This window comes from Corapipo altera, unplaced genomic scaffold (assembly GCF_003945725.1).
Source record: "Corapipo altera isolate COAL_440 unplaced genomic scaffold, ASM394572v1 61411, whole genome shotgun sequence".
NCBI classification, from domain to species: Eukaryota; Metazoa; Chordata; class Aves; order Passeriformes; family Pipridae; genus Corapipo; species Corapipo altera.
This window is the reverse complement of record NW_020884875.1, coordinates 27,460,360-27,482,337: the sequence shown is the minus strand read 5'-3', so window position 1 is coordinate 27,482,337 and position 21,978 is coordinate 27,460,360. Positions and strand designations below refer to the sequence as shown.

General features: G+C 39.1%; 1 protein-coding gene and 1 long non-coding RNA gene across 7 annotated transcripts in view; one reads left to right on the top strand and one right to left on the bottom strand.

The window, feature by feature from the left end:
* LOC113943250 overlaps positions 1-16,984 on the top strand; it is a 29,728-nt gene extending 12,744 nt beyond the window's left edge. Inside the window, exons 3-4 of one of the 4 annotated variants that reach the window (XR_003526262.1) lie at positions 8,890-8,993; positions 16,879-16,984. This is a non-coding gene — a long non-coding RNA (uncharacterized LOC113943250). Of the gene's footprint in view, positions 1-8,889; positions 9,006-11,186; positions 12,430-16,878 lie in introns of those variants that run through there. The other 3 variants (XR_003526261.1, XR_003526260.1, XR_003526259.1) reach the window with 3 other exon arrangements.
* NTRK2 (neurotrophic receptor tyrosine kinase 2) overlaps positions 1-21,978 on the bottom strand; it is a 208,986-nt gene that overhangs the window by 58,329 nt on the left and 128,679 nt on the right. For 2 of the 3 annotated variants that reach the window (XM_027634775.1, XM_027634776.1), the window contains one exon: positions 1,715-1,845. In XM_027634775.1, coding sequence (XP_027490576.1) covers positions 1,715-1,845 — 131 coding nt within the window. Of the gene's footprint in view, positions 1-1,714; positions 1,846-15,459; positions 16,010-21,978 lie in introns of those variants that run through there. The other variant, XM_027634778.1, reaches the window with a different exon arrangement.

The window sequence follows — 21,978 nt, the reverse complement described above, 5'->3', positions numbered from 1 at the left end:
AAAAAAAAAAAAGAAGAAGGTATGGCAACTTGTCCAGAAAACTGACAAATTTCTCATCTAAATCCATGGAGACATCTCTACCTTTAAAGGCTGAATGCTTTTCCTTTTGAACTATGCAGAGAGGAAGTGCAGTGCAGCATTGAATAGCAGAAGTGCTAGGCTCCATTCGGTCAGGACTTTGAAATGAAGCAAGTGAATAGAAGCATTTTTATTTTGCTATCAAGGAGTTCCCTAAAGTGATAGAGGAAAGGCAATTTCCACTGTAGTTTCACCAAAATACAATAGAAAATTTATTCAGATCTAGTTTTGTCATCTCCTATCTCTTGCTTTCTCTCTATGTCTATACTATATCCCTTCAGGGCTTAATTTTTTCTCACAAGTCAACATGACTGAACAACTCCCAAGTATCATAACGACTGTAACCCTGGCAAACCAAAAAAAGTGTTATTTTTGATTGAGCACTCTACAGGTCTATCCTCCTTTCATGTTCTCTCACTGTCAGGTCCAAAACTCTACTTCTTGTTACCAAATTCAAAAATAGGATCTACTCCGTTTCTTTTACGGTATGGTTTCATCCATGTACACATGGTTGCCTAACTGTGACTGGTCAGACAAAATTATTTTCCCCTAGGCACAGCTCAAATTCCAAACATCTATTCCACCTGCATTTAATGAGATACTTCAAAAGCTGGACACCTTGTTCAGTTTTTGGCAGAACACTATAGACGGAGATAAGAGATTGTTTCCAGGGAAACTTTGCAAATTTTGAGAGAGTAATTTCACCGATATTGTTTTCTAGCTACATCCTGAGCTGAGATCAACAGCCAACCTGAGCTCTTGAATTTTAGGGGGATGAAAAGACTTGGTGCAGTGAAGCAGGCTTGGTCTCCAAGCTCTGAGATCAATCTTGAAATCTTTTTAATCCTTGGTAGATTCCCAACATAGCAGGTGCTCTTTGCCTTTTAGGAGAATCAGACAAATCTTTTTTCCCCCCCCTCAGAAATGTAAAAGTTGTCTGTATACTTGAAACTCCAAACATGTTTTCATGCATTTTCCTCATCCTTTGGACTTTATTTCGGGATCATTGATTGGAGCTGTATATAATCAAGAATCACTCCTCCAGGTCTGACATATGATGACTTTTGAATTTCCATACTGCCAGTGTTTAACAGTACATGACAATACTATTCACAAGTTTGTTTTAATATTCCTGGCAGCTATATTAATGACAATATAATATAGCTGATAATATATTAATGACAATTAATATAGCTGATAATTTCAGTTGTTGACTTGAAGAATGGCATAGTCCTGAAAAAGAAAGGCGTTCTTTGCCTAGAAATTATACACATAACCTATTCACTTAGCTAGTAATAGATTACTTTTTTAGACACATAACACATATGTCACTTGTATTTTTAATGACCTAGACATTATTTTTCACTAATTGCACTCTAGATAGATCATAAAAGATTTTGCCCCCTTGTGACACAATCTGTTTTCCTCCTTTTTCTTATAAGATTCAGATCTCATTTTATAATCCACAACTAGATCAAATACCGCATTCTCTTAAAACGCAATTAGCCTTGTGAACTTTTCCACACATATCAGAACAGTTACACTGTATTATGGAATAGGTGAAGATGAAAAATTACAAATAAAATAGCATTAGTTGCAACCATGAATTAGTAATGGAAACCCTAGATTCTTTTACCTTCACTGCCACCAAGATCTTGCTCTGCTCAGGACACAGGTTATAGCATTCTGCCAGAAACACTTTCCCAAAGGCTCCTTCTCCCAGTTCTCTTTTGAGAACAATATTGTGGCGCTTGATGTGATGCACAACTGTGAAAAGAAGACAAAATGGAGGTCAGAAAGGAGTGGCAAGGCCAGGATGGGACGGAGTCCGTGCTTACAACCAGATGGAGACAAGCTTGCCTGTAAAGTAGGGTGCGTACTGCGGAAAGAATCAAAGTCCCCATGTGCCATTTATTAGTGCTTTGTGTAAAAAGATTGAGCTTATATATTTATAGTTGGAGGGTAGCACATTTGCTGGATAAGAAGACGTGGAATTCAGAGTCACCTGGGAAAAGGCCAGTTATCATCATGTTAGGAGGACTGCTGCAGAGCAACACATAGGAGCCAATGCTGCTTTTTTAAAAAAATTAAGAAAATTAATCAGAAAATAAAGCAAACCTTTCTCACACCTCTTCTAATTTTGTGCCTTTAACAACAACAGAACTCTCATCCAAAGCCAAAAAGTTTTAAAATTAAGCTAATCCAAGAAAACCAAATGTGCCCTCTTTTAACTAAACGCAACTTAATACTCTGGTTTACTTACCACTTGTTCAACTGCTTTCCTTCTCAGTGCTACATATAGTTACAATAAGATAAATTTTATTCTCGCAAACATGATCTACAGTATTACTCTGAAGTAAAAGAAAAGATGGACAAAGATTTTAGTCCACACAGTGGACAGAAACTTCATTGAAGTCCTCAAGTTTTTCAACTTATTTTACATTCTCCTTTCAGCAAAAGCTTCCATTAAAACCTTTAATATTTAAGAGACTGTACTAAATTTTGTACAATAAATTATCAGTTTGCAATGTTCAAGCTCAGTAAAGTGGTTTAGCTGCCAATCGGATGGACAGCTTGTGTTGCTGAATCTGTACAAAACAGACAGAACCTACTGATGAATTTAACCTCAGTGCACTTAGCTGCCTTTGCAAACACTGAAATTAACCCCTGCCTGGAAAAGGCCCATTTGCAACTTAAATCCTAGACACAGTGAATTAAATTGGGGTGCACAGGCATCAAGCTGGCTTCTGCTAGGGTTTGAATCTTACCTTGGCTGCTTAACTGCAGGACTGAACCCTGCCAACAATTTAGGATCTATGCAGATGCAGGCCAACTGCTGTTGCCATATTTGGCCACAAATCTGTTCCAAAGTGGGTGAACACCTGTATAAAAAACACCTTACCTCCATGACTAAAAGATGGAAAATGGAGTGCTGGTGGTAACAACAGTGGGGAGAAATGGCACAGCCTATCCCTATTCCTATCACCAGCATCTGGAGAAAAGGACCAGAGCCTACAAGAGAAAAACATGTGTGTCCCACACGCTAAGCCTACAGAAACGTAAAACCAGAGCACTGCATGTAAATACACTTTGTATTCACATGCTTGCACACGAGGGAAACCTGGTGTTGGAGCAAGCTCGAAAAGTGAGAAATCCATCAGGAGTCTGTCAGGCGGGCAGCACACCCAAGGAGCAGATCTCCACCAGACCCAGCTGGCACCCGCCAGAAACCTCTCATCAGCGTGTAAGCAGGCCCTCCATAGCCTGTGTATAGCATGAGGAAAGCTGGATTCTCCCTGCAGCACACCAGACTCACCAAGGCTCACTGCTGTCCCTGCAGCTGGTGGCTGCAGGGTGGAGCATTAACAGCCTCCTCCTCCTCCAATCCCAAGTCTTCTGGAAGAGGGTATGTCTCATTAATAGCCAGGTACACATGAAATAAGACTTCATGATACTTATGTTTTTCACTTTTGTCAAACTCTGGTCTAGCATAAGCTTAAGTTTTGTTGTGGAGATGCATTTATATGGGTATGCTTTGTTTGGCCAGCTACCCTAGCAGCTCCCCTGCAGTCATCAGGAATTGTTTTCTATGTTCACTTCCTCCTCAGTACTGGCTTTGCAAGTAAAGCCGAAAATGCAGTCAGCACAAGATAGGTCTGAACCAAAACACACCTTTTCCCCCACAGACAGAAGTTAACCAGTATCTGTTGCCTCTACTAATATTGGTCATAACACAGACCGGCAGAGGCAGAACTGCTGCCGTGGCATGCCACCTGAGCTCTGAAGTGTGGCATACCTTGTGACCTGTGCTTTAAAAATAATTGCTATTAAACGAGGGCTAGTTCCTATCCCCTGAAAAACTTGTCATCCAACCCCGTCTCTTGGGGAATTCTCTTACCCTCTGCTTTACCAGTAGTGCCAGAAGAATGCCTCTCTTCCTTTCCCAGAAAGAAAAGTTCAGTTCCATGTTACCAGTATTACCGTCTTAAAAAGTACACAAATGCTAGAGACAGGGAATGAGGCTGAGAACCTGTCCTACTGGCATCAGTAGGAAAATTCCAGTAATGGCAGTTTTTCACTTCGTTCTCTCCACAGCTGTCAAAGACTCAGTGATGAACTGAGTCTGAATTTTGTGTGGGTCCTCTCCATTTTGAGCCCATCCTATCCAAATGTTGGCCCTAGCAGTACAAAGGGAGGTTTTGTAAAGCTCCTGAAGGACAATAGGGTAAAAAACAAATAAAAACCATATCAAATACTTTTCTGCTGTACACTTACAGCTGCTGTTAAATACTTCTATATAAGCCAAGCATTTGACTGAACAATCCCTCCTGTAAACCAAACTGTCAAAACTGAGACACAGAAAGGTGCAGAAGAGGTCTGCACAGAATGCATTTTAACTTGTTATGCTCTATCCACCCCTGTAACCTTTTTGAGCTGCACTGTGTAACTAAACAAATAAAAAATGACAGTAAATATGACTAAATGGGCAGAGATTAAATGTAAGAACAATGTAAGTAAATCAAACACACAAGATGTGATGGTTATATGAGCTAAGGAAAAGATCCATTTAGCAAACTCAGGGCCCCAGCTATAATGACACCATCTTCAGTAGGAGGATATTGCAGCAGCAGATGCACTGGAAAATTCAGGTCAAAATCTGATCTCAGCTAGTGTCAGGATAAAGCAAATTCTCTCTACTGACATTCAAGAGATTATCCTGGATTTACACTGAAGAAACAAAGCAGAATTTGGCCAAAGAGGTGGAATAAACAAAGAAGTCATCTCACAACGTTGTCTCATAGGCAAACACAGACAAACATTCAAATGGCAGCTATATATTTTCCTCCTTTTGATTCTAAATGGAAATTGCACTTGACCTGCTATTTGTACTTTTAAGAGTATATCATCTCTGGTTTAAAATCTTGACTGATTACTGCAAAAAATATGTTCCATTAAGCTAAAAGCTGAGTTGAAACACTTCAGAGAGAAATGAAATATAGAATATGAAGCAAGACAACAAATTAAAGAAGGGTAAATGCTGAGAAGAGGCTGTGGTGTTAAATAATAACCACACAGCCGTACCTTTAGAAGCAGGCAGCTCCCATGGATGACTGCAGGGAATCAAAAGGCAATAGGGAGCATACTGCAGAAAAAGTCTCTCTTCTCATTTCAAGGTCACAGAGACATCCCACCAACACAGTTGGACTTCTAGGTATTTCACTCACTAGCAAACATCATGTCACACTGGAGATGATGCATCAGCCCTATCCTGCAAAACATGTCTGCAGGCACAAGACTGCACTCCCCAGGTAACCTATCTTTGATGACGAGGCTGAACAGAGAGGGTTACACCACATTCTGGAATGGGTCCCAGCAGAACAGGCAACTCAGGATCACCTCACCACATTGAAATCACTGAGTTGGATTGACTGAATCCAACCATGGACAGCAGGATACTTAGCATATGAATTATTAAAACCTTTCTGCCCATAATTAAAAAATTCAGCGTGACAGAGTAAAAGTGTTTCCCCTTGGTCACAAACAATAGGTCTTTTTACCCCCATATGTGACCATTACGCTACCTAAGCTGACCTTCTACACTGCACAGAGCATAGTACTGAGCTAAATGACTTGTGCTTAGCAGAAGACTGCCTCCAGAAAGTGACTGCGCCAGTCTTGATTTGAAAGTCTGAACTATCCACTTGTTTTAATGTGTAATCATTTTCATTCCTAATAAAAAAGCATGCCTTTGTCTCTTAATCATTAACTTGTCTGGCTTGCACCTCCCTTGGGCTCCAGGAGACCTTCTCTGATAGTTCAGCAGCCTTTTAAGATCTGGTATTAAACACACATAATCAACACTCTTCTTACTCTTCTTGGAGGGGCAAAGAGACAGAAGTCCATCCTCCCAAGAAAACATCCTCTCCAGTTGTTTTCATGACTTTTCTCTGGAATATTTTCAACAACCTTTTAAAATAAGTTGTTTCCAGTTGTTTTTCCTAACTGGAAGGCACATTCTTTAATCACTCTCGAAAGGGTTGTGATAAAACCACAAAATCAGCTCCCTGTATCTCTGCACATCCATATATTATGCAAGTCCTTTTAAGGCTGGGTTTCCTAAAGAGCACAAAAATTACACAGTTATGTGGTATGCATGACAGTGTCTCATCTAGAACACCTCACCCAATTACAATACCATAAGTGCTGTAAGTCTCAAATGTGTTCCCACGTGCCTCATGAGAATAGCAGAGAAGATTTAGGGGGAGGTTGAAACACAGTCTCACTGCTTGACGGATGCTAAGAGCCACAGCAGACAGGCTCCACACCATCATCGCTCATTGAACTACCAACACCAGAAAATCCCATTGTGTTGCATGCCCACTTAAATCATCTCCTGAGTCTGCTTTTGAGAATACTGTTCAAAATTTTGCTAGCAGTATACATGTGGAACAGTCCTGATGAAATTTGTTGTGCCAGGACTCTGAGAAGAGAATGAAGACCCTCAAGATGCCAAGCAAACAGGCAGGGTAATATTATAAACATACTCACAGTTGCATAAGAAAAAAGCAGTCATAGAAAAGACTCAGCTTGTGATGTGACATGAGGTGCCATAGAAAGACATTTTACAGGTTTCTTAATTTCTTTTCCCACTATTTCTATTGCAATTGTGAAGACTCAAATATTTCTAAGATCTTGCTAGAAAAAACAGGTGTAAATAGCCAAGTGATTGTTTAGATAGTATTCCAAATTTGTACAGCATTTCTCATCCACATAAAAGGTGGGGTGGAATTTCTGATGGAATACCATAGCAGAAGGATACAAAATCACTGTGAAGAGCAGAGAGCAAGTCTAGACTGATGGTCATCTGGTTATGCACCAGCAGCACCTCTACAGTTTCTACAAGCTATTGCCAGAATAGAAATTTTGGCACATTGAAGTATCTACTCTCTAACATGGCAATAAAAGCCAATAACAACGCCTTTTTTTTTTTGGTAACCTTTTATAACCTTTTAACTTGTCAGCCTTGCCTGGGTCCAGAAGTAGGCCAGCTCAGTTGCATATTTCTGATTATTTGAAGTATTTATCACATACAACATTCATTACTTATTATTCTATATATATTTTTGTGTAGTGCTATTGTTGTTTAATTTTTACCATATAGCAGCAACAAATGCTCATGCAAGACTGGTGCCCAGATGTTGTAGGTACAAACAAATAAACAGCATGTTTACACGTGCTCCCCAGGTACTCTACTCTAAATGAAAGGTCCTGGTACAGGCTATAGAAAACTGAGTATGGAGGATCCAGAATGAGGCCAGAAAGGCACTTGGGCCTTGCCACATTACCTGTGCAAATACAGTTTCTGAAGCATTTTGATTTTTGCTTCTTTGAAAAAAACCCCCAGTTTAATTCAGCAGTTGTAAAACAGTTATCCTTTGAGTGGCCATCACTGATTTGTCAGGTTTTTCATAGGCATCAGAGCCTAAGTGGACCTTAAGGAGATATTTAATGGTCAAATTGAATAGGAAGTGATCTTCCAGGAAGAACTGAAGGCATTTATGCAAGGCAAACCACTGATTATCACAGGAATGGCATAATTCCCAGGCACTTACTTCTTACTTGCCAGGAGATACATCTGATGAAAAATCAAATAAATCTGTGATTGCTGCAGCTTAACCTTTCAGTTGCTTCTTTTACAACTTAAATCCTCATAGGATCTATACTTTAAACCCCAGAATTTCTATCTTTCTGGGTTAGAATTAGGCTTCCTTATGTAACACAGTGTTGCAGGTCCTTGAAAGACGCCCATCCCTCTCCCAACTGCCCACAGCAGCAGGAGCACCATAGCTCTTACCTGTTGTAAACTCATTTTACTATAGCTTGCATGGCACTTCTCACTTGGCTGAAACTCAAGTGTTTGCTATCTTTTGGGGTTAATAATTGATTTCTGGTGAGGCCTTTGATTTTACTCTTTTTTTACTGTAATTGATTTCGTTTATTTGGCCAACGTTCTCTCAGCTTGACATAAGGCCATACTTGGTTAGACCCTTACACACAAATAAACATTACTTAAGAATAAATTACAATAACAACGCTATCATTGTTTTAAATGTATGAGCCTTATGAGCTAAATTCACCCTTCGGGAAAAAAAAATAATAATTAATTGACAGTTTACCCATACATAAGTTTGCTCTTGCATACTAAAACTAAGGTACACAAGGCCTTCAAGCCTTAGTAACCTAAAAATGATCTTTTACATGTTAAAACAATTGGAATATATCAGAATATCTGAAAGCTAGATTTGGCCCTCTATTTTCAGAATAAGTAGCAGGTATTAATCACCCTGCATTTCTCTTTCTATGCTGCTTCCAGCCTCCTAAAAGCTTTTCAGCACAGTATATTAAATCTGCTTTAAGCAGAAAACTGTATTTGAATTTTGGCAAAACACTGCCTTTGCAGATATGTATGCACTTAATTTGTAAATGCCAATGTCAATGCACTTCTTCCAAGCAATTAATGATTGTACAACTTAAAGGCTATTGTATAAAACCTCTGCTGGTATTATTTTACAGCGGCAAATCTGGTCCATCTTCCATGGAGACTATGATCTCACCACCAACACCCTTCTCTTAATTCAGATGATGAACTGCATGATACTAACCTTTAGAGGTCTTTGCTATAGAAACAGAAGTACTCAGCAAAGGATGGGGGAGTACCATGTAGTGTGTCTCATATAATAGACACTTGCAGAGGGGGAAGGGCTAATAAAAATACTAAAAATATTAACTCTTTTCTATCTCTGTTTTCAGAAATACACACAGCCCAGTACAAGCATCTCAGGACACCAGTCTGAGAAGCAGGACCTGAAAGAAACTTACATTCAGAGACTGAGTCATATTCAAGCCTGGTGGGAGTGGGTATAAAGGTGAAATTCAAAGGAGATTGCTCTGGTTTTGATGTATTTTTCTCTGCTTTGCTTTTTTTCTTCTTATTTTAAAAGGAAAAGGAAATAATGTTGTACCTCAACATGAGGAAGCGTTTTACTGGTGGCCTTTCAAAAAGAAATATGAAAAGTAAATGGAGCTTTCAAGCCTGTGAAGGAATAAACCATACTCTTGGCTAACAGTCCCAAATTCTATCCCCTTATATAAAACTTAATCACATATCCAGTCTTTACCTTTTGATGAACTATTTTACTGAAAGATAGCATAGCATCTGATCAGCCATGCTAGATGGCTAGGTCCGCCCTGTTGCAGCTAATTATGCATAGAAAGAAAAGGGAACATTAGAGAAAATATCACAAGAACATGACAGAACTCAGTCTTTTATAGATCACTTCTGAGCATATTATTTACCCTTTTCCTAATATTTTTTTTCCTTCTACAGTTCTATCAGGCTGCAGTACACTGTGTGGCTTTCTGTGAGAAAAGCTGAATCTTATGTATTTTTTATCTTATAGTTTTCTCTCTTTGGGACAACTGAAGTAAACTCCTAAACAGAAGGTTAAGTCTCTGCCCGCTTCCTTAACTGCATACAGTTAAGGCTTTGCTGCTACATGGTTATTTGCTCTTATGATTCTGTGTGTACCACCTCCTTTCCTCAGTTTTGCCATAAGTGGCCTTTAAACACAGAGAAAAGTTTTGGGTTTGTCTATCTCTGAGGAGGACCCAAAAATGACACATAAAGGCATTGGACATTGCAAACAAACAAAATATAAAACTTTCCTCACCCTTTGATTGGATTCCCACATTATTCACTGAAAAACAAAATCACCAGACAAAAGAGAAAACAAGTCTCAAGTCTTCTTATGCACTGACGAGGAAAGAACCTCAGTTTGCCCTCTGTCTTCTGGGAACACAGAAGGGGTTAGCACTAACAATTATACTGTCCCACAGCCCCATGTGACAGGAGAGATGACTAAAACATTATAAAAGATGAACGAACTTGAAAAAGCGGCTACTCCCTTTTACAGACTTGCTCTCCTTCAGCATTTCAGCCTTCTTCCGTGGTGAGGCACTTGTTCTGCTTTTGTTCCACTGACAGGCTAGCACACCCTTCTGCCAGGGCATGCCATATACAGAGCCTTATGCCCCTATTGGGCATTTCCCCCTTGGCCTCTGCTACTGTTTCAGAATTCCAATGTTATGATGTAATTGCCAGCATATGAGTGCAAGCCATACCCAGAAAATTCAACTTTATCCCTGGGCTGTGACAGATACCTCTACAGTAGCCACAACACACTCAAAAGATTATTACATTATACTAGCTTCAAATAGAAGACCTGCAAGTTCTTACTTATAGGTCAACCAAATGAAGTCATGAAGTGTTTGCAAGACGGAACATGCTTTTTTAGGATCCTCAAAAATTGCAAAGTAAAGATGGCTTTTCTTTTGTCTTGTTGCAAATGCATTGGGAAAAAAAATCTTTCTCTGTTTCCACATTAACATAACACATGCTTAACTTTTCAAGCTTGAAAAAATCTGCTTACGACAGACCACACATTACCTCCTCTGGTATCCTGGTTCTTCTGTCCTCCAAAGTACTAATACCATAAAGTGTATGTTTATACAACACATATTATTCCATGTGCAAAGGTCATGAGGTTTTTACAGTCTGGGTGACTTCTCATCATTTTTAAAGGTCTGACAGCCCCCCCCAAATCCCAGGGAAGGATGCAAATGAGACTGTGCCATGCTCCTTGCATTGAGATTTGGTTATGCAAACAATGGTGCTCCTACTTGGAACTGCTCTCTAAATTACACTAAACTACAGCCCAGCCAGATTTGAGAACACTTTAAATACTTTTTAAACAGCAGCAAGATGAGTGCCTATTCTAATTGTCCTGATAGAAAACCCAGCCTGCCTAATAATATACAGAGAAAAGAAAACCTGTGACTTGTCAATGGGAACAGGAGGACTTTACAGGTAATTTCTCTTGCAAAAGAAAGTAATGTATTTTCTCTTCTCCTCTCTTGGATTTGCATGTTATTTTCACATAACAGGAAAGCTAACACATATAGCAAAGAATATGAGAAATCTCCTTCCACTCACTTGAGCTCTGGATTGTGTTATCTGTCAGCTGAAATTATGTTTCTCTACATTTCAGACAAATGAAGAGGAATATGTCTTCTTTGCTAAAGCAAGTTTGGCGAGGGAGTAGAAGTCTCCACTATGTATAGCCCCTTGCAACTGGTCTGCACAACATGCAAGCCCAGGGTCTCTTGGCCTTTAGCAGACCAGAGCCAATGCCATGCCGTGTATGTCTCCATGGCCATGGGTAGTGAGGCATCAGTCACAGATGTAGCCGGTCTGTCAAACGGAGGTATGTTTAAAGTAGCATCAGAGAGTGCCTTGGTTCCACCATGGGCAACAAACCCATACACCTGTTTCTGGGCAAATCTTCCTTCAGATACTTGTTTAAATAAAGACTTTGTAAATTCCCAATAAATCCCCTCCCACATATCAATAAAACTTTATTTTAGAGAAAAAGAATGAACACAGATACATTAATCAAAAGTTAACTACACAGTATGTTGGCATCTAATGAAAAAGAAAGACCTGTACTCCTTTAGGATAACAACAGCTTCCCACATGGTCCAGTGTGGTGTCAAACCCCCTGTACCAACAGTGACAAAACAACAACAAAGGGTATCTTTTAAAGCTGTGACCCATGAGGAAGTTTAGGACAAGTTCAGTCTCTGCCAATATGTTTTCACTACCTAAAAGCATCTTGGTTTTGACTTGATAATTACAGTCTGCTGAGCCAAGCAGCTGTCACTAAGGAACAGGAGCTGCCCAAATGAAGCAAAATGCATAGAAGTTTACTGCTGATTTATCACACAATAATGAACCCAGTTACAGCCTTTTGAGGCATGGAACTGAAAAACAAAAAGAGAGAGGGAAAAAAAAAAGAGGAAAGAGAGGAAGAAAGAGCTTTGAACATTTTGTTCCAGTCAGTTTCCAAGAATGAAGAAAACACCAGGCATGATTCAATCAAAGGATGCCCTCCCACAGTCCCGCTGTTGCTGGAGAAGTGGCCACTGGGCAGATAACTGAGACACATATTTCTCAAAGCACACAGACCCAGTCTTTGCTGAGACATGAACTCTTGCTGATGGCAGCACATATACATACCAGGGTAAACAAGAACAGCAGAAATGGCTGAATGAACTTTATTCAGAATCTGACATACGATGTCAGTATAATGAATGTGACCTAAAGAAGAGTATTACACTCACAAGCAGTCTGAGTTGGCAGCTCTGACCAATTAGTACCAGTTAATTTTACGTTGATAGCTAGTACATATATAGGATATTCTGTAAAAGCTTAATAACTGTCACCATAAAACATAGTTCTCTTTCTCCCCTGTGCTCCTCATATTTGGGAAGTACTTTCAGTTGAATCCTCTTCAGTACTTGTTGTAGACTGAAATTAATGCAAATGTAATTCTGGCAGTCTCTGCAAGACACCAAAAACGCATGGAGCAGAAAAGTTCTTTTCTCAACTAGCATCTCTATGACTATTGCTCTTAAAAACCAAAACTGTTTTGTTCCAACTACTGTACACCATGATATTTACAGCAACTGCAGTCTCCACAGAACTAAGATAGGCAAAATGTAAGGTTTTTCTCTCCTTCCTTCTGAAGTTCAAGTTCTCTCCCAGAGCAATAAATACCAACTGCCTACATAGTCATGTACTTGGGAAACATTTTAAGCAGGAGTAACCAACACAAACAGCTGCTACATTTGTTGAACTGAATGGCAGACTTCCTGGTGTGCTTATCAGTAACGGAAATATTAAAAATTGCCATAATTTTTATTGTTACTAATGGAACAGCTAGATTTTTGCCTCAAGTTGCTGGAATTGACAATTGCAGCTAAGGAAATGGGTGTTGTCCTTTGGTACACACCCGGTCTGCACTTAGCTAAAACACAGAGACACACAAAGCATTATTATTAACCCTACAGACAAGACGTTACCATGGTACATTAACAGATCACCTTACAAGCAGTGTTTATTAATTACTGCCCCCTGCAAGACCACCACCAGCAGGAGGGCAAGCACAGACCTGCTTTTAGGAGAGACCTGTCTGAAGTCTGTTGCGAAGCTGGAGGGATAATTTGCCTTTTGGCAGTCCAACATCCACAAAATGGCCCACAAAATGGCCCCCAGGACTCTATTTCTAGCCTGTCCTTCTGGTCAGAATTTTAAATAGAAGAGAAAGGGTCAGAAACTAACAATTGTTTAGAAACAATGTCAATACTTGTTGGGTAGTCTTTCCAGTGTTTTCCCACGCACAACTGTCAACTAACTTATAGCTTAGTGTGTTGTTTTCACCATTGCTTGTCACATTTATTCTTCCCTTGTAACATTTTCTTCAGTAAGAGAACTGTAATTCAGCCACATGTTCCAAGAATATAACAGGCTCTAACTGCAAAAATAACCACTATTGATATTTGCATTTTTCCTTACAGAGAAACTACATAGAGGCAACATTGTTTGCTTCTGAAACCTAGACACGCACACATAGATGAAAAGGTATTTGTCATCAGCGCTTTGGCAAACAATTCTTATGAGCTTCTGGTAAGTGAATCCCTTTCTGCTTGATTCCTCTACCTAGAAAATAAGGCTAGAAATGCATATCTAGATGTTTCATGTGGTGGGGATTTTTTTAAATATTAATTACTTTCTGTTTGAACAGTGTCACAAAGCTATAAAGTGTAGAGTGACATATTCGCCAAGGTTCTTATTTGGTATATTTTGAAAACAATGGCACAAACTCCTTGCTGCCATCACTTTCTTAATTTCAAATGCTCAAGTGGAAACTCCTCAGATATGTATTTGGCTTCAATAAATATTTCCTTGTAATTTTACAGATTCTGGCCTCCTTAAAGTGTATTATAACACACTCAAAAAAGAATATAGTGTTGTCTTGTATGTCATGAAAGTAATGCTCACTCACAAAATGTGAGCTGGGAAAGTGAGTGGAGTTCTTCTAGATTAACAGTCACAAAGAGAAGCTGCTAAGAAAACAGTTAAGAAACCCACAGAATGCCCTAATTTAAAACACAGACATACACAGAAAAAAGACTTGCCATGAACAAAAGAAAACATGAGATCTGCTGCTAGCTAAGTGCCCTTATTCTTTGGTTATTCCAGTCTGTATGTTGCTAGTTTACAGTATTTTATGTACTATCCTGCACAAAAATAAACAGGCCCTCAGGGATTAACATACCACAACGAACACTTCAAAACTACTTGCAGTAGCTCCCTTTCCACACCTTCATAGATGTAAACAAAAAAAGATTTCTGAACAGGAGTTACTGGAATCACTTGCCTTCAAAATGTGGCAAGTAGGCATTTGAAATGCCAGTTGTTGTGGAAACTAAAGAAAATGGAAAATTGCATCCTAGTGAGGGCTATTCTAGCTAAGCATCTGAGAAACATCATCAAGAAAAATTTCTTCTTGATACTATTTTAAAAGGTTTTTTGCCCATAATTAACCAAGTTGAAAGCTAGGACAGTAGCTAGGAGCAAGTGGTTTGAAAACCTGCATTATCCCTGCTAATGTACAAAAAGTACTCTGCTTTCACATGTAGACCTTGCTGGAAGCCCTAGTTAAAGACAGTCACAGTCAGCTGTGACAGCTCCTGCTCCAGTACACTGCTTTTAGTTCAAGTCCAGCTCTGCAGGATTCTGATATAACTTTCCCAAAGCAGTGACAGACTTGTCACTGACACTGAGGAGAATCTGAAACAAGAAGTCTCACAGAAAAAAGGGACATCTTGCCTCAGAAATACCTCAGATATTGGACAGGTTGTGAGTTTGAACAAAAAGACAGCACATACACAGAAAAAGTGCTTGCTACATGCTGCAACTCTCCATCTAGTAACTCATATCTGCAGATATATATATGCAGAGAGGATGATCCACATTGTGGAGTTTACTGAGAAGGAACACAGTGAAGAAATAAAATATGGGCAGGGTACAGCATGAACTCTGAAAAAAAAAAAAAAAGGAAGATGACTAAACTGTTCCAGTTGAAAAGAAGAGGAATCTCCAGACCTCAGTTGATTAGTACTGCTAATCAGATTTCCCCATTTTCTCACTTAAACATTTTAGATCCTGTTAATTTAGATTTCTTCATTCTGAATAGCCTTTTACAGCTGATCAAGAACAAGACAAACATCTGCCCTGCAAAGACTTCACTTAAAGATTTTATGCAACATTTTAAATAGATACTGTGCCTAATATAGCAAGACTTTGTCCATATCCAAACCAATGACTCAAGCCACTTGTCTCTGCATAGTGATTTTCTTTCTGTTAGAGTAGACAATCATATTTGGGACATATTTAGAAAAAAAGACAGAAACTTTTGCTAGCTTCTATATCACTACTTCTTAGTGACTCAACTTTATTTTAATGCCACATATTGCACAGCTGCCAGCCTGTTGCAAATATTTCTGCATCCTACTTAGTTAGTTAACCTACAATTTCAGAAGCTTGTGATCTCTTATGGAAGTTTGCAGATGTAGTCCCCTCACCCTCCCCAGCTATAGCATGACAATGCATGCCAGAACATAGGCTCTGGCAGACTTTGGAGATGGATGTGGAAAGGTTATACAATTTTGCAATAAATTCATTATGATCAAGCAGCACCAGTTAAAGCAATCACTCTCCTGGTCAAAGAAATAAGTGAGGAAAAGAAAAAACAAAAAACCCAAGTCTTCACTTTTCTGATGTCCTGTTGCATCAAAGCACAGGTTGCAACAAGCTGAGAAAGTATAATGTGCTTCAACGTCTTTTTCAGTTGCTATGGTACAGTTTCTTATGGAAAATTCCTTGTTCTGCTTGATGTTTTTCCTGCCTCATTTGGGATGGCAGAACCGTTCCTTGTGTCACCTGAGAAACCGGGCTGTCAATTTCCACCTATTGGTGAGAAAGAAACTCATCAGCAGCAGAACTCAATGGAAAATTCCTCGGTTAGAAGTTTCTGCGCTGGAGGCCAATATGACATGGGGGAGCAAGGATGGATGGATGGGCCAGGGCATGAGGGTACCACACAGGATATCTGGCTTCCACCTCAGGGTCAGCCACAGATTTCCTGTGTGATCTGGGACAAGGGATTTAATTCCCAAGACTCCCTGCTCATATAGGCAGGACAACCAAGCATCCTTCCCCCATTCTTCACCCCATGTGTGAAGCCCCAGGTCTGTAACCTGTCCACAGGACAACCAAGTAGCTCCAGGTTACAGGAGTGGGGCTATAGTCCAAAAGCTCTTCAGGCAGGGGTTATCTGCAGATGCGCAGTTCCCCAATGCTTTGTACAGAGAGGTCTTGTTTGGATCTCAGGGCTCTAAAGTAATGGACAAAAGTAATGTTAAACAATTTAATTGTTTTCTGTTGTTAAGGAAAAATATCAATAATGGCGAGGAGGAAAAACTCCAACTTTACTTTAATCCAACTTACTCCAACTTTTCCAAGCAGGAAAAAATGTTTGGCTTTTGGAAGAGATCTGCAATCTATTTTCTGCATAGATAATACTGAAAACTGCCAGAAACATGGTATAAAAATGGTACTATAGCATCACACTAGTGACACAGAGTAATCAGGGATAAGGGGAATTTCTTTAATGTATTAGTTGGAAATAATCCGATTTTAATGTGACATTTTTTCCTGCTGCAATGTTTGCCCTTCCAATCAAAAAATAATTAGATTCTACCACTTTTGATTCATGACAAAAACAAAGCATGGTTAAAAAGAAAAACTAAAAAAAGGTATTAACATTTTATATGCAGGTGGATACCTACGGTACTTCAGAATGCCGAAATTCCCATGGCCTCCCTGTGGTGGTGAGAAGAGCTTTTGACCTCTCTGAGGAAATGGGTTTTGAAAATAATAAATGTATAAGTGCTTGAAAAGAGACTCCTTTAGTAATGTCTGTCATGAGAATGAAGAGCATTCAAAATGTGACAATGCAATTTCATTCCACAGGAGAAACTTTCTGGTGGTGCCAAAATTTAAAGCTCCATTGACTTCAGTGGAGTTTCACCCTTTAATCAAAGAAAGTTTGGACTTGTTGGATATCACTTGCAGTAACATACAATCCCTTTTGTCTTTTAGAGTCCTTTCCCTTACCAGATAAGTTCAACAAGAAAATTAATGGAAACAGGTACAGGAACAAAAGAAAATATACTAATATTTAATTGAACACCAGTCAGGACATTCAAAATTCTGATTCCCACAGCATTACTTTCAGCATAAAGCCAGTCAAAAATTTCACTAAGAAATATTAATGACATGAAATAAAGTTTCAAAGATTTGGCAGCAGAAAAATGATGATTTTTAGTTATGTTTTTGGCTTCCTAAAACAAAGAATAAAATTTAACGTTCCAAAGTGGAAAAATCCTTCCCCTCCCCCATAAAAAAACTCTTTCCCATAATTTTGAAATATTTTCCCTGGTGAATATTTAAAAAGAAATAATTTTAAAAATACCAAATTATTTAAATTTTACTGAAGATGCACATGTTTGCCATTTCAACATTTCAAATTGAAACTTGAGACAAAATTTAACCAAGTGCCCTCTGCCTTCACTTACATTTTAAAGCTGAAAGTAATGGGAGGAAGTCCATTTTTGAACAGGTTTACTTCTGTGCATTTGAAATCTCACCTACTACCTTGAAACTCTGGAGGGGGAGGAGTTGTACTGAAGTTGGAATAATTCAGTAAAGGCTGCATTATTCTGGCTGTACAAAGTGGTAAAGTAGGACCTTCCTCTCACACTTGGTATTACAGTGGAGGAACCACCCTTTCAAGGCTGTCATCAGATGAAGAACTGGTTGCCAGTCTCATACAGAAGCCTATGCAGGATGCCTGCTTCACTGATCATTCTCCTCATTCTTATCCAGAAGCTACCAAATTTGACTCTCAGTAAACTTACCCAGTAAAAATCATGAGCAAGTCAAAGGGATGCTGAGAACGGAAGTCAAAACTCAGCTTTAAGCACAGCACAGTTTTAATCAAGATCTAATGAAGTTATAGAAGTTCAAACCAAAATCCAAGATTTGAGTACAACTTTTGACAAACTTTAGTTCCTGATCTGAATTCTGTGAGTTAAAAGCAATTGCTCTGAAAATCTCTCCCAGACTGAGTAAGTAATAAATATCAAAGAAAGATTCTGCAATTTAATTGCTATGGTACTGCAAATACTTGTCTACGTACAAATCCTTTGGAACAGTAAAAGTTTTGCATACAGAAGTATTTGTGCATTAGAACAATTTGGATTATGATGGGCCATCTCATCTTCAGTAAGGCTGGTGCTGTTATATTAATATTCCTGATACAAAGAAAATCTGAAGAACAGTTTCTCTGTTTTTCAGCAACTAAAGCAAATCATGATACCTATTAAATACCCAATCCCTTTGATAATCACAAGCACTCTAATAATCTTTCTCCTTTTATCTCCAGGAGCACAAGTAGCAGCTGGTGTCTGGAGGTGGGGGTCATGGACAGATACAGAAATAAACAGTGACCTAGAAGAGAGTTTTGTTCTTCATCTGTCTTGTACTCTATTGATCTTTTCACACTCTCCAAAGATCCATGGAATTTTACAGTTATGACCATAATGAAATGCTATCATGGGCCTAAGATCTCTCTCCTGAACATCTAGATAAGCAATAATCATCAGTTTAAAAGTTATAAAACCAAATCAACAAATGGTTAAAGCCACAGATAAAAGGCTCTGTCATGTCAACCTCTAGTTCTGTTCACTGGGGCTGGAGAGGAGTGTGGGTAAAATTCCCTTCCCAACCCAATCATCCTGGCTGTCAGGATGAAATGTACAAAAAAGAGAAAACTTGATGAAAATATCAGACTAGTGAAAGGCAATTACAAAAACCCTTAATCAAACACCGCTGCTTTTAACAAGTCAGGTAATGTATTAAATGCAAAGCCTATTTGCCTAAACCCTTTTGCTCTCTGAATCCTAATCCTGAAGTCAGCAAGGACAAAACCTCGGCAGTGACCTCAATCACTTGAACTCCGAGCAGTATAGCTGCAAAATACGGCTTAATCAGAGTAAACTGCCAACAGGCCTACACTTTTGTCTTTCTTATCTTTTATTTCCTTTTTCCTCCTTCACTCTCTCCTTCCTTCTCTTTGTTTGGGAGAAGGAGTTTTATACACATCACAGTCTCATGGGGTGCCACTTCTTACTGGAGGTCTCTCTGGTTATTGCTTGAGTACACGCAAGATGCAGGTTTTTGTATTTTCCTACTAGTTTCCCAATTGTCTGATCATGATTTAGCAGTTTTATCTTTGTGATGTTGGTTCAGTTTTGTCCTTTCTAATGAGTTTTATCAGTAATTGTGTTTCAGAGTTTATATTCATGATGCCAGTGTCACCCTCAACATGCTTGCTGGCATAAACAGCACCTAAAGATAAGAATTTTTTCTCCACGTTTGCAACATGGGAGGTATTCCGTGTAGAAAAGCCTGAGGACATAACATCAAATTCTGCCCATACAGAGCAGCTGCCTGTTAAAGGTAACAAGCAAAATGTTAAAGAGTTTGCATTGCCTTTTCTTTGTTCCATAATCTTGCTATAAGAGAGTATCACATCAAGATATACTTCGTATTTTTTGCATTCATGTACAGGGTGCATTTCGCAAATCTTTACATTATTTTTCCCAGATGTTGTGCTCCATCACTTTTCATTGGGTTGAAGAAGAAGGGAGAAGAAACTTTTGTCTCCTATGAATCAAACTATCACCTTCTGGAGATCAGACTGAGTACTAGCTGCTCAAAAGTGTGATTTTATTTACAGTAATCCTACAGCTTGCACAACTTAACCACACACACCAAGAACCTCAGTAATTCAAGTGTATCAGAATGCAGAAATGCTTAGCTTGCACAGTATTAAATGGTTCATTAGTTTACTTAAAAGCAATAACCCAAAAGCTAATTCCAAATACAAAGAAAACAGTACTCGCTGGGTTTGGCTCAAATATGTTCAAATAGGCTTTAACCTATGGCCTTCTTAGCCTGATTAACCAGAGACTTAACATGCCATGCAAAACTCCCCAAGTTCTGCTCAGCACTGACACAGCCTCTCAGAATTTCAAGCAGAAAGTACAGGGAACAAAGGACAGCTTGTGACCATAGAGAGTTTATATCCTAGCTTGTAAACTAGTATTTCCTTTTCTTATTATAAGAGTATGAAGATCTAGGAAAGATTTAAACTCAAGACTCATTTCCATTTAAAGAATTGCCCTTCTTTCTTAAAAATGAAAACTCATCTTTGAGAAGCTTTAGCTAATGAACAGTGTGCATTTTAACATGTATGCTTGTTTATAGTAGACCCATCGAGAAATGCCACAGAAAGCCTAACAAAATGTTTCTTAAAGGCTTTTGCAGACATTTAGATGGGACAACTGGTCTGATGAGGCAACAAGCTCACTGTGGGTGGGCATAGCCTTTTCTATATGATGAAGAATAAATATTACACAGTCAAGCAGAGACTCCATCCCAAGGCCAGACCAAAAAAACATTCAAATATTTCTCTGTACACTTTCTCTCCATTATTATGAAAAATACATTACGCTTTTCTGTGCTTCTCCAATAGAAAGTGCTCTCCATGTTTCTGTGTACATATTCTATCAATAAACAGATGTTGCAAAGTTGAGATGGCAAAGTTGTCTTCTGCAGGACCAGTGAACACCTATGCGTTTTATTCTATCTTGAAAACACCCTATCTTACTGTCAAGAAAATTTACCAGTTCAAAATAAATCTCTTAACAGTTTGTTTAATGTTGCCATTTACCACAGTCCTGTTTCAGATGTTGAGGCCAAACTCAAAACACACAGAGATCAAGAGGTAGGAAAGACTCACTGGTTAAAATTAGAAATCTGTTCTGAACTGGGCCTCTAGAGGAAAGCTCTCACTGTAAAGAAAAGTTGAAACTACTCTTGTCTTTCTTATTTGGTCAAAGGTTGGACTAGGTGATCATGGAGGTCTTTTCCAACCTTAATGAGTCTATGATTCTATAATTTCTAAAAGATATTTTATTTTGGCACTGTTTTTATTCATCAGTGTGGTAAAATTCCAGGGTTCTCTAAAATGCTGCCATTAAGAGAGGCAAAAAATTGTAAACCTAAAGTGCAATACAACATTGTGGTAAATGTGGGAAACCATTTCCAGCAAGGAGACATGCTACATCAGAATGCATAATGCAAAAGACTTCAATGAATTGGGAAATAGTCATCTTTCTCTTCAGAAAAAAAAAATCTAAGACAAAAAAGAAATACGTTCTCTAAGGACTGTGTGAATTTGAGTCTTAAGTCTGTGCTCCTCTATCACATCTTCAGTACAAGAACTGTAATTTACTGTGTTGAAACCACACCTCACTGAAAACATGCACCTCATCTCTTGTCTCAGAGTTGGGCTCAAGACTGAAAGGTTGAGTTGATAATAGTTGGTGACAAGCCTCAAGGTTGAGTTAAGCACAGAGCTCTTGAGCTTCACCTCTGATGCCTGTTGGGGTTGGCTGTGGCAGCTGAAGGAGACTAGCCCATGAATCCACCCTCCGCAGTGGTGGCTAGAGAACTGATATGACTTGAAGCCAAAGGCAGTTTTCACCTGTAGTAAGCCATGGGCTCCAGAAGTTGAAGGACGGCAAACGTGCCTCTGCTCCTCCCCTGAAACAGAGGTTGGCAGCAGTCCCTTCTCCAGGCACATTGTTAAAGCTGTGGGTGTTCAGAGCCCTCAAGGCAGTACCAAAGGCTCAACCCCATGATTCCATGGGGTACAGGACACTAATGGACCTCTGGTGATGCTAACATTGTTTCACATCATGACCTGCCAGGGCAGATGAGCCTCAGCTCTCTGCTGCAATGGCCGG